Source organism: Jaculus jaculus, chromosome 1 (genome assembly GCF_020740685.1).
Source record: "Jaculus jaculus isolate mJacJac1 chromosome 1, mJacJac1.mat.Y.cur, whole genome shotgun sequence".
Lineage (NCBI taxonomy): Eukaryota > Metazoa > Chordata > Mammalia > Rodentia > Dipodidae > Jaculus > Jaculus jaculus.
The window spans coordinates 259933514-259949305 of record NC_059102.1 but is presented as its reverse complement, the minus strand read 5'-3'; the positions used below and the strand labels follow the sequence as shown (position 1 = coordinate 259949305).

General features: G+C 50.8%; 1 protein-coding gene across 3 annotated transcripts in view; it reads right to left on the bottom strand.

Moving 5' to 3' along the window:
- Slc26a9 (solute carrier family 26 member 9) overlaps window positions 1–12278 on the bottom strand; it is a 31089-nt gene extending 18811 nt beyond the window's left edge. For all 3 annotated transcript variants that reach the window (XM_004663533.2, XR_006633204.1, XR_006633205.1), the window contains exons 1-4: window positions 12210–12278; window positions 3838–3980; window positions 870–1009; window positions 623–733 (exon numbers count right to left, since the gene is read on the bottom strand). In XM_004663533.2, coding sequence (XP_004663590.2) covers window positions 623–733; window positions 870–1009; window positions 3838–3962 — 376 coding nt within the window. In that variant the 5' untranslated portion in view covers window positions 3963–3980; window positions 12210–12278. The remainder of the gene's footprint in view (window positions 1–622; window positions 734–869; window positions 1010–3837; window positions 3981–12209) is intronic.
- Window positions 12279–15792: the final 3514 nt, after the last annotated feature.

The following is a 15792-nucleotide window of genomic DNA, read 5'->3' as shown; positions in this document are numbered from 1 at the left end:
CCAGCCAGCAAAAATCAGTGGTTTGGAGCATGCCCATGGGAATGACCGAGGGGCCCAGGAATGCATCCCAACCCCAGGGGATGGGTCCCCACACCTCCACCACTCTGCTCTGGCACGACTACCAGAAGTCACATCTGGCTGCCGTGAGTGCTTCTCAAGGGCCTGTATACCTGCTCAGTCAACACTGTCTCATTGGACACCGACTCAGCAATGCAAGCACAGCTTGGGCTAGAAACCGGCCCTGTGCCCAACCCTTTCACTCCTTCTCATTTAGCACCAGAGAACTCGAAATATCCCTGTGGTGGCCGGCTGAAACCAGCCTGGGCAGCAGACAGGGATTTCTCACATCACGTTAGCCTACATGGCACATCGCATACTTTATTTTGCCAAGTCTTCCGCTCCCCCGCAGGGAAGGAGAGGAATCAGATCATGCGGACTGAGCTCACAGGGGTGCGCTGGTTTCTGTAAGGTCACCAACACATCCTTTTGACCTTTTGGATCCTTTTGGGACTGACTGACAGTCAAGTCCAGGACAATGCAGGTGGAACCTGAACTCCCTTCGCCATGCCCCCTGCCCTCAAGGGCCAGGCCACTGTGCCTGCTACAAGGGGTTAGGCCTTACCTGGCACCATTTGGTGTACACCCCCCAGGAAGAAGTAGGTCAGAAGAGGGAAGAAGGAGGAGTAGAGGCCATTGACTGCAGGGAGGTTGGCCAGCAGCGCAAATGCCATGCCTGCAGGGGACAGAGAGTGAAGGCTCAGCTTAGGAGCATAACACCTAGTTGAAAGGGGTCATAGAGGGATGGGGTGCGGGTGGGGAAAATAACAGCAGAGAGCGGCAGGCCAAACCTGGCTAAGGACACTCCTCACCTTGTGGCACTTGGATGCATCCCCCACTCAGCCCACCCAGCAGGTCGGGGATGATGTAGTCTTTGATCTTGTACTTGGGGAGCCAGGATAGCACAGGCAGCAACCCCAACACCACTGCTTTGACCTTAGAGGAGGAGCACCTGCAGAGGCAGACAGTAGGTTGCAGAAATGCTAACATCCTCCTCATTTTGTTCCCTCATTTTCAATTCACATGGGTCTCAGTAGGGTACTGACCAACCCTCCCTCAGCGCCCCAGGGACAAGTGAGGAGGAGTGAAGGCAGAACTTTCCTCTGGAGCTTGGCAGCGTGTCCTGGGTATTGCTGCTGGCTGCTCACTCAGGGACCTACAAGACTTAGCTTCAAGTCATAGATCTGATGGTGGCTCAGTTTCTTAAAGGGTCAGGTCCACCCAGACTCAGATGGCTTTTCTTCAGGAAAGACTTCTGTGCTTCCGTCTGACCGGTATAGTGCAGGCCTCTGGACTCTTCTCTGTGTTCCTGCAGCTCTGGCTGCACCCTGAGCTCTCATTGCCCCTTTGTCTGTCTCTAGATGGCAAACCTCACCATGGTGAGAAGTCTTCTTCTCATCCATCTTGACATGCCTTGAGTATTATGAGGCATGCATACTTAGTGTCTATTGCATAAAAGAATACTAAGTGCTTGAATATTGAAAACTTAATCTAAGCAGGGGCTGCCTGCAACCCTTTCTCGTGAAGTTCCCCCGAAGGTAGGCTCTGTTGTCCCTTTGAGGTGCACTCTGGTGACTTGTTGCCCTCTACTTGTGAAGATTCCAGTACCAATGTTTGTCCCCAGAAAAGAAAGCCTTAGAATAGGAAGGCAGATGGAATAGCTGTTCAGAGAGGGAGAATTGGTCCCTTCCCTTGAGGTCTTTTCATAGAAACTTGTAAGTGGCCGGAACAAGGGCCTATAACCCAAGGGTGACAGCCAGTAGATTAATGACCATGGGGTGGGGATTGCTTTTCTTCTCCCAACTGATGGAACTCAAATACTTGAAGCCCAACTGATGACTCAGAGGCCTGGCCTGATTCAGCTCCTTTCCTGCCCAATCCTTCTTTGCTATTGCTCAACAATAGTTTCCCTGACTCTGGGGCTCTGGATGTCACCCAAGACTGAAACCAACACAGACAATTCTTTTATATCCTGGAAAGTCTAGGCAGACTTTTCTGTCCCAACTAACCACCCTATAGAACTGCATCAGCAGCAGCCTTTGATGACCCAGTCTCCTCTGAGGCTTGTGGAGAATGACTTAGTGCATTCTTTATAATTTTTTAAAAAAAATTTTCAATTTAAATTTTTTTGTTTATTTTTATTTGTTATTTATTGGGTAGTGACAGAGAGAGAGAAAGAGGAAGAGAGAGAGAGAGAGAGGGAGAGAGATGGGCATGCCAGGGCTTCCAGTCACTGCAAATGAATTCCAGACACATGCACCCCTTGTGCATCTGGCTAATGTGGGTTATCAAGCCTCAAACTGGAATCCTTAGGCTTCACAGACAAGTGCTTAACTGCTAAGTCATCTCTCCAGCCCTTAGTGCATTCTTTAAAGCCTCGTGCTAGGAGACAACAGCCCTGCAGGAGTTCTGCCAGGCTTACGGCAGAGAAAATTAGACTCATGAGTAGATAGCTGGTTGAGAAAAGAATACAGCTCACTTGAAGGCTCATACATGCCCAGCCTTAGTTGTACCTGTGCCTTATGTTAGGCAAAGCCACCTGAAATTTGAAAGAAGCTCCAGAAAAAGATGCCAAACACCTCTACAGAGGTCTCAGAACATGAGGGAAGTAGAGAGAGGGATTAATTTTTCAGACAGTCATCCATTCATTCAACCAACCAATATTTACTGGAGAACTTTCTGTGTGCTAGGCACTTTTGAAGGCTGTGACGCCAGCATCACAGGACTTGTCCATTCTCTGCCTCCTTTTATAGCTATCCTCATCTCCATCCCTTAGAACAACATCAGATCCCCTCATACCTCCAAAACAGAACGAAGCCACATGTAAACTCCTTGGACACAAAGACTGACTGAGCTCACCTGTCTGAGAGACACGTTTGCAGGGACTGTGGTCAGACCCTGGGTACACAAAGTCCTGACTATCACTAGGCAAAGATGGAGCCTCCCAGGAGAAGCAGGGTTGGGCTGCAGCTTTATTAAAGACGCAAGTGGGTGATTCCCCCGGCCTGAACCAGTTCCACCTGCAGCTCCACTTCAGCCACTGCCAGTGACCTCAATCCGGGTAACTGAATCAGCTGTTTCCCCGGGGGGAGTGAAGGAGCGAGGGCTGCCAGAAGTCTGAGGAGGGGGAGGGTGAAGCCCATGGCCTCAGGCTCCTTGGGTTATGGGTCTGAGTCACCCTGTGCAACCCCTTCCTTCTAGGCAAGGTTGTATAACCCACCATGGCAGTCCAGGTACCTGAGAGTGGAAAGACCTAGGAGGCTGGTGGGATCATACTCCCATAGGTCCTCTTCAGGAAATCCAGAAATTTGGGGCCTCCTCTAGGGATTCTCTGTAGCAGATGGAGGAAGGAATATCCAGGAAGGAAGGAAAGAAAAGAGTGGCATGGGATGGTGGTGCCCCAGGTGCTTTTTGATACATGGGGAATGGGGCATGGGGTAGGGTCTCTGGTGTCTCTTGCCACTCCTGTTGTGGCATATCTGCAGCTGCCTTGAAGACCCAAGAGGGGCGTGAGTAGACTCAAACTGCAGGAGACCCAATGCAGGGGATCAGGGATGCCTACAACCCTTCTGACACTGTAGATGATTCTTGATTCTCCTCCGTTGGGATCTTAGGATTGATGAGCTTGTAGGCTCTTATCTTAAATTCAGGGTTAAGAACCTCCCCTCCCCAGGGCCTCCATAACCCTTTAGGGTACTGGTGCAGGAACCCTGTACTGAAGCAGGAAGGATTTGGGTGAGGAGCAGAAGAAAGAGGAGACTGGGCCCTGGGCCACATTACCTGAAGGCATTTCGAAGTTTCTCTCCCACTGGGTATGTCCGGTCCTTCTTCTCAAACTCATCATCCAAGAGGGTGAGAGAGTACGCAGCTCTGTCTACCACGTAGCGGGGCCTGGGCTGGTTCATGTCTGGGGCATTTACGAGCTTTGGGAGAAGCAGAGGAGGGAAGGGTGAGGGGCATCCCTTCTTGGAGCCAGCCAGGGCCTTCTGTCTCCTGTCCTCACTGCGGCAGAGCTTTACCCCAGTCTTCCCGCCCCCATCCAGCACGGTGCCTCCCTTCTTCTCCTGAGTCTTTCTGTCAGACTCACTTCTTTGGTGGCCTTCCTTCCCAGGCACTGATGATACACACACTTGCCCTGGCTGTTTTGCTTGGCATCCAGCACGTGGCTGGCACTCCACACCTGTGACATCACTGTCACTCCCGCCAAACACCAGGCAAAAAGAAGGTGGGAGTTCAAGGGCAAAAGTCACAGCTGTATTCAACGTGTTGATCCTGTTTCCCCCAGGCCTGAGATGACTCCATACATGATTTCCCTCCTCAGGTCTGCTTCCTTGCCAGAAAGGCTCATACCCCTTAGCCAGCTGGCTTGGAATAAATAGAGGAAGCATCTTGTCTGGAGGCAGGGGGATGGCAGAGGTGACCTCACGAGGACCTTTCTTGGATAGGATACCTGTGTGAGACTTCACCGACAGGTTTCCCCAGGAGGGACAATGGTGTGCTTGGGGACATCAGGATGGTTGGTGGTGCTGTCTCTCCCACAGTTTCCTGTGTATAGCTTTTCCCCCACCCTTATGTACTGGTGCCTCCTCCTCTCTCTTTGCGTAACCTCGCCCATGTTCCAGGAGCTAAGCTGGGCAGAGCTTGGTGCCAGCGCCCTTGGGGCCCAGAGGAGTTCCCTGTGGGAACTTTTCTCCCTCCCTCCTCCAACTCCAGCCCCTTGTCCTGTCTGCCCCCCCCCCCCCACCACTCCAGGCTGTGAGAGGCTGTGGGGAGGACCTAAAAGGAGGAAAGAGGTAGAAGAGAGAAATGGGGTATCTTTGAGGGAGGGATGATTTGGGGAGATGGAGAGTCTGAGGAAACTGTGACGAATCTGTTAAAAAAGTCTGCAATGGGGGGCTGGAGAGATGACTTAGTGGTTAAGCGCTTGCCTGTGAAGCCTAAGGACCAGTTCGAGGCTTGACTCTCCAGGACCCACGTTAGCCAGATGCACAAGGGGGCGCACGCGTCTGGAGTTCGTTTGTAGTGCTGGAGGCCCTGGTGCGCCCATTCTCTCTCTATCTGCCTCTTTCTCTCTGCCTGTTGCTCTCAAATAAATAAATAAATAAATAACAAAAAAAATTTGAAATGGGTTGAATGTGGCTTGGGACACCCCAAATTGGAAGACCAATTTGATCCTGAGTGGACATATCTCAGAGGGGAACAAGCTGGTGCACGCTTCCTGTGGAGGTCACCGGGAAGAGCTGAAAGTCTGGAAGCCTGAGTCTAGCCCTGGAGAGGTAGAATGAGTGACATTGCCTCCCTGAACCTCATCAGCAAAACCAGAGTAAGTGCCTCTTTCACAGGATAGTTGTGGCGCTAGGAAGGGGTTAAGTAAATGCAAAGAAGGATAGCGGGCATGCATCCTGCTAAGGAGGCTCTGCTCCACTTGACAATAGCGAGGCTGCTGCCTCCTGTTCCTGTTTCAAGACTGAGAGCTTTAGGAACATTGGTAAGAGTTGGACTGCTGGTGAAAATCTGTGATGATAACCCCCCCACCCCAGAGGATAAGATGGATAGATGAGAGCTGGAGAGATGGCTTAGCGGTTAAGGCACTTGCCTGTGAAGCTTAAGGACCCAGGCTCAATTCCCCAGGACCCACGTAAGCCAGATGCACAAGGGGGCGCATGTATCTGGAGTTTGTTTGCAGTGACTAGAGGCTCTGGTGTGCCTGTACTTTCTTTCTATATACCTTTCTCTCTCTCTCATAAATATATAAGTAAATATATATATATATATATATATATATATATATATATATATATATATAATATTTTTTTTTTTAAAAAGATGGATGGATGAACCTGTCCACAGGGCCCCTGCCTGGCTTCTTGACTGACACATAGTATGTATCCAACAAATGCTTGCAGAATGAATCAACCAGTGGGGTTTGGAAGGAGAACTGAGCAGAAGTGAGTAAGGGCTGTGGCATGTGAGACCTGTCAGTGGCATCAGGCGAATAGCCCAAGTTTTAGAGGCAGATGACCTAGGTTCAAAGATGCAATTTCTTCATCCGTACATGGGGATAATAACAGTCAGAGGCAGGTGCTGTGAGGATTAAGTGAGCTCATGTGTACGAAGAGCCTGGCCTTTCCTTGGATCCCAGTGAGTGGAAACGGCAGTGATTACTATTATTAAGATGGGAGGTGCTTTCTTCTTTATGGGAGAGACGATTGATGGACAGGACTCTATGGAGCAGCGTGGCCTCCCTCTTGTCACCCTCCCTGGAGGTCTGCCGGAGGCTGGCTTTCTTACTGGTTTGCTTGGCAGCCTTTTTGGAAGCAGTGAGTGGGGTGCCTGACTCCCCAGAGGAGCCCAGAGCTCTACACCTGGCTTCAGAGAGATTCACAGTTTGGGAGTATGCGCTAAGCCACTGAACAGAGATGTAAAGAACTGACCAAACATTTTGAGGGAGGCTGATTCAGAAAAGGAGAGCCATTAGGAAGAGAAGGTGATAAGAGAGCTTGCTTCTGTGCCAGCTCGAAGGCTGGGCCCCCTGGAGCATCCCCCCGGGCTGTTTCCAGAGGCACTGTGTTCCAATGAGGTACAAGAAACAGCCCATGCTACTATTCCAGATCTCTCACCAGCTTTCTCATTTTCTCAATGAACTCTTGTATGTCGTCCCAGTCCCTTCCCTGCCACTTGTCCCTTCTCTTTTCCTATCCCTCCGCTTCCACATTCTGTTATTTATCAATCCTATCGCTAGTTCCTTCTTTCCTTTTCTTTTTGTCTGTCCACCAATCTGTGCTTTAACCTCTACCCCCGCCCCTCCCCCAGGTCTGACCTCTTGCATGGCCATTCACTAACCTTCTAACTGAGTTCCTGGCCGCCAATCCTGGCCCTTCCACCCGGCCCATGTGCCTTGCTGGGAAACCCCAACTGTCCTCATTTCCAGGAGGACCAAGCCCAGTGTCCTTGTCTTGGCCTGGTGTTGGTAGATCCAGTTGGTTGGTCCCTGTTCACCCCAAACAGGCTTGGGTCTCTCTCAAACTTTCCTCCTCAGCCCAGGCGCTCTGACTCATGGCCACCTTTCTAGACTTGCCTGTCCTTGCTTGATTTCCTTCTCCTCCCCTTCCCTCCTCTCTCTCATCTTGCAATGGTTTTTGACCACGCAGGACCAGAGTGACCGCTCTTCCCCCTTGGATCTCCTTCACAGCTAGCTCGGCCTGAGCCATTTAGGACTGTCCGTCCTGGCAGGGGAGGGAGGAAAGGAGCATGGCTGCTGGATAGCCTCCACCAGACAGGTGGTGACTCAGAACCGACTCTGTCCCTCTGGACAGGTTTCCCTGCAGCTGGGGACTGGATTCTGGGAGTTCGTGGGACACAGACTAACAGAAGGAAATTTTACAAAAAAGCCCCCTTGCTTTATTTACTGTAAGCCCACACCTGTCTCTTTCTCATGCTCTGCCCATTCCATTCCAGGAATAGGGTATTATAGGAGACCAGATTCTAGAGTTTTCAAAACCCCTCTGTTTACCAAAAGGAAAACTCAGCAGGTGATCAGAGTAAGAAAATGTTTTCTAGGGCTGGAGAGATGGCTTAGCGGTTAAGCGCTTGCCTGTGAAGCCTAAGGACCCCGGTTCGAGGCTCGGTTCCCCAGGTCCCACGTTAGCCAGATGCACAAGGGGGCGCACGCGTCTGGAGTTTGTTTGCAGAGGCTGGAAGCCCTGGCGCGCCCATTCTCTCTCTCCCTCTATCTGTCTTTCTCTCTGTGTCTGTCGCTCTCAAATAAATAAGTAAAAAATTAAAAAAAAAAAAAAAAGAAAATGTTTTCTAGCAGGAAACTTGAGGAATAGGCTGGCCCAATTTCATCATTTTGTATATGAGGAAACTGAGTCTCAAGAGTGGCAAATGGAGCCGGGTGTCATGGTGCACACCTTTAGTCCCAGCACTCAGGAAGCTGATATAGTGGTATGGCCATGAGTTTGAGGCCAGCTTGGGGCTACAGAGTTCCAGGTCAGCTTGACTATAGTGAGACTCTACCTCAATCAAACAAAAGCGCGGTGGCAAATAGGCCTGAGCTAAGTCTTGGCAACCACTCAAGTGCTTCTGGTGGAAGGGGCTCCAGACCTCACAGGACAACACTGGCTCCTGCTTTCCGATGACCTTGCCAGCTACCAGATATGACAGATCTTTATGTTCTGCTTTTCTTCTTGAGGGCTCTGCCTGGGTTCTTCCTCCCACCAAGGCTTCAGCTTGCCCAGGACAGTGACAGAAAGAGTTACAAGTACAGGCTCAAGAGCCACCCCTGGCCATACTTTCTAAGCCCAGGAGGAAGGTTGAGAGCAGAGGAAGCTACTTCATGCTTAGCCAATGCTTTGGGCCTTGGAGCAGAGGAACAGGATGGGAGAGGTGAAAAATGGCTAGCCATGCCAGGCATGGTGGCACATGCCTTTAATCCCAGCACTTGGGAGGTGGAGGTATGAGGATCATCGTGAGTTTGAGGCCACCCTGAGAATACAGAGTGAATTCCAGGTCAGCCTGGGCTAGAGTGAGACCCTACCTCAAAAACAAAACAAAACAAAACAAAACAAAACAAAACAAAACAAAACAAAAAACCCAGAAATGGTTAGCCAGTATGGTGGGGAGCTCCTTACCTCAGTTAGCCAGTATGTGGGGGAGTGTCCCACCTCTTGTAGGTGGGCTTTGAAGGATCTCCTAGAGCTAAGGATGTCTCCTAACATTCTGTTGGAGTGGGAAGGTGACGCAGAGCAAGACAGGGAGTGGGGGAGAGGGCATGACAATTTGATCTCAAGTTAAACGTGTAGCCCCAGTGAGTGATGTCAGTATCAGTGGGAAAAAAAAATGACTGGTCAAGTGCTCTGTTGCTGTTTGTGTGTATCAGTGAGCTATCAATGCTCTATCAATGAGCTCCACCCCAGTTGCAGTGTTAACCCCTCCGGGTCAGATGGGCTGAGTGACAAATAGCAGGTGCCATGTGACAACGTGAGGAACAAAAAGAGACCTGCCCTTTCCTTACCATAGAGGAAAAGGAGGTTCCTGAAGAGTAGGGAGCTAGAGGAGGGGGGCCTTTGGGGTTTAAGAGGATTAGAGGGAAAGGGGAAGAGCGCAGGGAGGTGTGGCTATTCAGACCACTTCTGGGCTCAGGCTGGGGAGTGGGGCCAGCCTTGGGCTGGGAGATTTAGGAGTTGGGAAAAAGGGAACAAGGGATGGATGGGCTCTATGGGGAACCCCTTGAAATGAGCTCATGCAAAAGAAAGCCCACTGGGCAGCCTTCCAACCGCATGTCTGACTAGATCTGTGGGTACTGACAGAACGCTGAGTTGAAAGATGGTCTAGGAGAAGTGCCCGAGGGAATGTATGGAAGGGCTTGGCAGGATGCCTGGTCCATGGAATATGTAATAAATTCTGACCACTGTAATTGCTGCTGTCACTCCCAAGGACTTCCTTTCTAGCTCTACTTCCTTAGGCAGCTCACGTGGCCTTCTTTTCCTACCTGCCTCTTAGACCCAGCCCTGATCCCTCCTAATGCTTCTAGGATTGTTGAGAAGAGAAGCCTCAAGTCTTCTCAGTAGAAGACTGAACATCAAGAGAGCAGAAATGTTGGAGCCTGCTTGTTGGTTTTGGTCAGCTGTGGAGGTGATTCTGTCATTGTGGCCCAGACTCACTTCCTCTCAGCCCTGGCTGCAAGGGATGGGTGAGGTTTCCCTGGGGGACTTGTTCTTTGGCACACTTGTGCCAGACCCTGGAGTAACACCAGCCTGGCATTCTTATCATAGAATCCCTACCTGGCCAACTGTTGTGTGCTGGGGAGAGGAAAGGTCACTTTAAGGTCCCATTTGCTCCAGGGGCTGGTCCCTTCCCCACCTCATCTAGGGAGAGGGCCTCAGGAGAGAGCAGCTTCTGGCCAGGGTGGGGATGTGAGCTGGTGACAAGGCAGAAGGTTAGGGTCTCAGCTGGAGACGGTGTCTCTGGCGAGAGGAGGGAGGCTCTAGAGGCCTGTGTACCTCTAAGGCACCTAGAAATAACTCCCTTTCTTGTTACTGTCTTAATGTTTCTTACACAGATATTCTGGGACCCCTCCTTGTCCTAGGTTAATGACCTTCTCAGTGATGTGAGAGGAGAGTGGGGAGTTGCTAAGGTATGTGCCCACTGTTCTGGGACTCTGTTCCATGCATGGGAGAGACTCATTTCTGTGACCCTCAAGTTTCCACTCCTTATCTCCAAGCCTACTCTGCCCTCAGCTGTCCTTGCTGGGGACTGAAGAACAGGGGCTGGGCCTGGGTGGGAGAAATATGATCCAGCAGAAGGAACTAAGGCTAGACGTTGAACAGTACTTCCCACTGTGAGACCTTCACAAGGTTACAAGATCCCTGGAAGAAACACTTAGGGTTGGACTCCTTGCAATCCTTAAGGGCATCAGGCCGAGGTTCACTTGGAATTAGGGGCCACCCACAAAGGGACCCATGAAGGTCCCAGAATCCAGGTCAAAGCCTAGAGTGGCACTGAGAGAAGACCAGCTTCTCTGGAAGAGGTGACTACAGCCACATTGCACCTTGCAATGAGTGATGCCCCTCACCCTCCAGAGCTTGGTCCACGTCCAGCTGATCCCACACCCCCCTAGCAAGCCACTCAGGTTGTTTAGCATAGTTTAACGTACCCTCACTATATATAGATTGTGTACCACTCTCCTGGAAGCCTCTGGGCACTATAGCTAAAGAGTCTAGGGGCTGGAGAGATGGCTTAGTGGTTAAGGCATTTGCCTGCAATGCCAAAGGATCCCAGTTCGATTCTCCGGGACCCACATAAGCCAGATGCACAAGGGGGCGCATGCATCTCTGGAGTTCCTTTTCAGTGCCTGGAGGCTCTGGGCATGCCCATTCTTTCTCTCTCTGCCTCTTTCTCTCAAATCAATAAATAGAATTTTTTTACAAAAAAGTCCATCTCTGCCTTAGGATTTCATACAAAATAGTATCAGAGCAGGTGACCAGACCTGGGGAGATGCTGGGAAGGCTGCCTTGATGGTGGATGTGGTTCTGGTATGTGCTGGTCTCTGTGTGGCTCAAGCAGGCTCTGGCCAGGTTCTGAGAGCATGCGAGGAAGCATGCGCACTCTGGGAGAGGGTTACGCACATAAATGACATGTAGGGGGAAGATCCTCTCTCAATCCACCCTGCTTGGAGGGCTGTGTCTCTCCAACAGGAGACATCCTTCAAGCCAGTCTTCCCCTGGCACTCAGACCTAATGGGCCCAAGCTCATCTGAGAAGTTGGTGCTGAAATGAGGAAAGATTCATTATTCTTGGCTTAGGCTGGGGACCCTCTGCGCTGACTTCCAGGAGTGGAGACACTGCCCAAGGGTGCCTTGGGACCCCTTAGAGCTGTGGGATGAGAAGTTCAGAAGCAGGGAGCCTGTGGGGTTGATGGCTCACTCACTGTTCTGTGCCCAAACTCTTCTGTTACACTATTCACCTGAGAGGCAGGATGCCGGGCCCTGCTCTCACCTACCTGATGGACCTAGTCCTTCATCCAACCTATCTCACACCTCGGTTTCCTTTCCTGTCACCTCTTCCAGCTTCTTGGGAGTAATGGGGACAACCAGGAATCCGTGCAGTCCATGCTAAGTGCCCTCAGCTGGCGGAGAAGGGAACGAGTGAAGGAGGACCTCTGGGGACAGAAGGAGGGGGATGGACATAGCTACAAGGACAGGCCAGACAGAGCAGGCAGTGATCTAGGCATTGAGAGCTCTCTATTTCCAGGACTTGCAAAGAAAAAGAGGCTCAGGCAGCTGCTGAAAAGGCTGGTGCCCCAGGAAAGCAGAGGCCCACTGTTTTTCCTTTTCCTAAAAGGCTTTGCAAAGAGGTGGCTGTTTCGCACCACTGTCTGGGTTTCACAGACTTTCAGCACAGCTTCTGATCTGCAAGTACCCCCAGCCAAGCTTGGCCTGGAAGTCAAGGTCTTTGCAGGGAAGTGAGTATGCAGTGGGTTTCTCAGAGGGGAAGATCTGGGTTCTATTGTAAGAGTGCCTTGGCAAGCCTTCATTCTATGATGGGTGGGTTCCTGTGATCCCTCCTCTCAGAGGTACCCCAGGGGCCTTTCCCTATTCCAGAGAGGAGGACCCCCAGCCCCTGGGGTGGGCTGGGGTGGGTGGGGCTTACCGCTGGGTGAGCAGAGCCGGCTGGGCAGGGCTGCAGGTGTGTCTGGGCAGCGGGCAGCTGAGAGGTGTTCCTGAGGTGTGTGAAAGGGCTCTGCTCAAATAATCCAGGGAGGCGTTTATAAATAACTTCACCTCAGGGCCACGGGTGAGCCCCGGCTTCTGATTGGCTTGGAGGGGAAGTGGTTTTGAACACTACACCAGAGCTAAGCCTGAGGAGATAGGAAAAGGAGATAAGGGGGAAAAGGTCCCAAATGAACAGCCCTTTTTTTGTTTTACCTGGGGAGCAGGGCTGTTTGATGGGAGCTTGGCACTTCCTAAATCCACCCCGAAGACAATAGGTCACATTCAGTGGGGCCCCTGCCACACAGTCTGCCCCAAGGCAGCCAGCAGAGGAGGGGCACCAGGCAGATTCCTCTCTGAGCTTGCTGTCCTGCTATTTGTGGGGCTGGGGGTCAAGCCGCACAGCCTCATGGACAATGGGCACCATTGAAGCTACCTGAGGGGTGGGGCTCTGGTGCTCTTGCTTTGAAGGTTGGAGACCTGGGTGTGGGGGGCAGTGAACCTTTGAACACCCTGCGGATGGAGATGAATGGTGTCTGGAGGCCCAGAGGGTTTTCAGAAGTTTGGAGTTATGGTGGGGTCTTGGTTTCAGTTCTGTCTCTGACCTTGAATCACCGTGATCATCTGTGCTCCAGTGTGTCTTCTGGTGTAGTGGGGAGAATGTCCCTGGTCCTTCTCACTGCACATGGTACCATGCCGGGAGAACATGGGAGCGAGGATCACCATAGTAAAGAAAATGGACTTTGAGCAACTCTGGCAAATGTGTCCTGAAAGCAAGTGAATCTCCAAGCCCCAAGCTTCTGCCACTTCCAGGAACCAGTGTCTCCAGGGTCCATGGCATTGCTCAGGATGCTGGCTGCCTCAGGGGCAAAGATTCCAGCTCCATACCCACTGATGCTCTAGAGGCCCTCAGAAAGTGCTTCTCTTCTGGGGGAGGTAGGCTTTGCACATCATCTGGGAGGCCCTCCTTGATGCTCGACACCTTTCTTCCAGACATCTAGTGTGGACTGTCCTAACCCTGAGTTGTTCCTCCAGCTCTCCAAGACAAAATAGGAGCTCGGAAGGGTGATGGAGTCTGCTCCGGGCAGAAGTGCCCCTGGGAAGGCAAAATGAGCTAGCATTGGTACATAACAGAGACTCAACAAATATTTGTTGAATGAATGAAAGAATGAATTGTCTGCAAGCCCAACCCAAGGGATAGTTTGTAGATTCATTGCTTGTGGGGACTAGGGAAACACCCAAGGTCACTCAAAGTTGTCAGGGTGTAGCCCAGACAACTGGTTAAAAAATCCAGAATGGGGCTGGAGCGATGGCTTAGCGGTTAAGGCATTTGCCTACAAAACCAAAGGATCTCGGTTTAACTGCCCAGGACCCAAGTAAGCCAGATACACAAGGTGGCACATGCATCTGGAGTTCGCTCGCAGTGGCTGGAGGCCCTGGTGTGCCCATTCTCTCTCTTTCTTTCTATGTGCTTCTCTCTCTCAAATAAATAAATAAATAAATAAAATAACAATCCAGAATGACCCAGGCATGCATGCCACCCAGGTGGGCGCTGTCCCTGGGAGTCTTTCCTCGGGCTCCTGCAGGGTCTGAGCCCTGTTCACGGCTTCCCTTAGTCTTTCCTGCTTCAACATCATTGACACTGAGCATAGCAAATGGGACCCATGTGCTGACTTGCTAGTCTTTCTCTGAAGCCCACATACTCCATGGAGAGAGTGACGGTCAGGTTCCAGCTCGTTTGCTTTTGAATTCTGACCACTTAGCTTGGTGCCTGACCCTCATTAAGGCTTCAGCACGGATTTGTGGACTAGGTGAACGATTGTGTGAATGATGGAGTATTTGAAGAAAGCAAAGCCCGAGAGCAAGAATCTGTCCATGGACCTCCAGCATTGTCCAGTGCCGTGGACAGCCTGACCTGCTCTACATTTTGGCCAGGAAATTCCTAGAAAGCAGATGAGTCATCAGGCTTCTACTATAGTCAAGTGACAGTGGCCATGAAGATCAAACAATAGGTCCCTTTGCTGAGACGCCATGCCCACCAGGGAGCCTTTTGGCCACATGTCCTTTTGGGCAGAGAGTGTACTGCCTAGCTGACTGGAGCATACTGGGCTGTCTGCAGGTACTTCTTGTCTTGTAAATGATTCGTGGACATTCTGGGCTACCAGCTGGTCTGGTGTGAGTTTTATTAATCTGAGTTAGTCTCCTTGGCGCCTGGCTGACTTTCTAGAGTAACTGCAGACTTTCATGTGGTTTGATTCTCACACTGACTTTGTGGTATAGACATGATACTCTCTTTTTTTGGATGAGTAAATTGAGGTTATCTGAACAACTTGCCCAAGGTCACAAAAATGAGAATCTTCCTTGAAAACTATGGCTTCAAACCCTGGGCTTTGCCTGTCACATCACTTTAATCTTTGAATCGATCAAAGCAAGGATGTGGTCCTAATTCACACCTCGCTTTTGGGACACATTCAGCTTGCCATTTGAACAAGTCCTATGACTGAGAGGCCTCTAGAAAACATGCTTTTCCTGTTTCAGAAAAAAAAAAAAAATCTGGCTAGGGAGATCTTACCTAATTGGGCAGGAAGGTGAACCCAGAGGTTCCTTTGAAATCACCAAGGGGTGGGGGGTGGTGGTGAGAAAGGCATAAACTCTGTGCACAGGTCATGGGTGGGAGGCCCAGGGTGGAGAAAACTAGGCCGGGCACTGTGGAGCCAGGGCAAGGACAAGAAGGAGAGTGGCCCTGAGGGCTAGAAGGGGATCTCAAGGCATCTTAGATGGAATAAGTGATGGCACAGTTAGGGCTGGGGGAGCACAAAAATGTGGAGAAATTGACATCAGAGGAAGAAACAGAGGGCTGGGGAGATGGCTTAGTGGTTAAGGTATTTGCCTGCCAAAGGATCCAAGTTCGACTCCCCAGGACCCATGTCAACCAGATGCAAAAGATGGCGCACGTGTTTGGAGTTCATTTGCAGCAGCTGGAGGCCCTGGTGTGCCACACACTCTCTCTCTCTCTCAAATAAATAAATAAAAACATTAAAAAGTAGAAACATGGGCTGGAGAGATGGCTTAGCGGTTAAGCGCTTGCCTGTGAAGCCTAAGGACCCCGGTTCGAGGCTCGGTTCCCCAGGTCCCACGTTAGCCAGATGCACAAGGGGGCGCACGCGTCTGGAGTTCATTTGCAGTGGCTGGAGGCCCTGGCGCGCCCATTCTCTCTCTCTCCCTCTATCTGTCTTTCTATGTCTGTCGCTCTCAAATAAATAAATAAAAAATGAACAAAAATATTTAAAAAGTAGAAACAGAGAAAGAGACAGAGGCAAAGACTCTATAACAAAGAGCAAGTATCAAGGACCTCATACACATTAAGAGCTCTGCCATCTTGGGTTTCCTTAAATTGCTGTTTTCACCACAAAGCTGGCGAATTGTAGCCCCACATTTTTCTCTAGACCAGTGTAGATTCTCCTTCGGAAGCACTTGCTTTCCCTCCACCCTAGAGTTGGAAGCTGTGTTAGTTTGTCATTCAT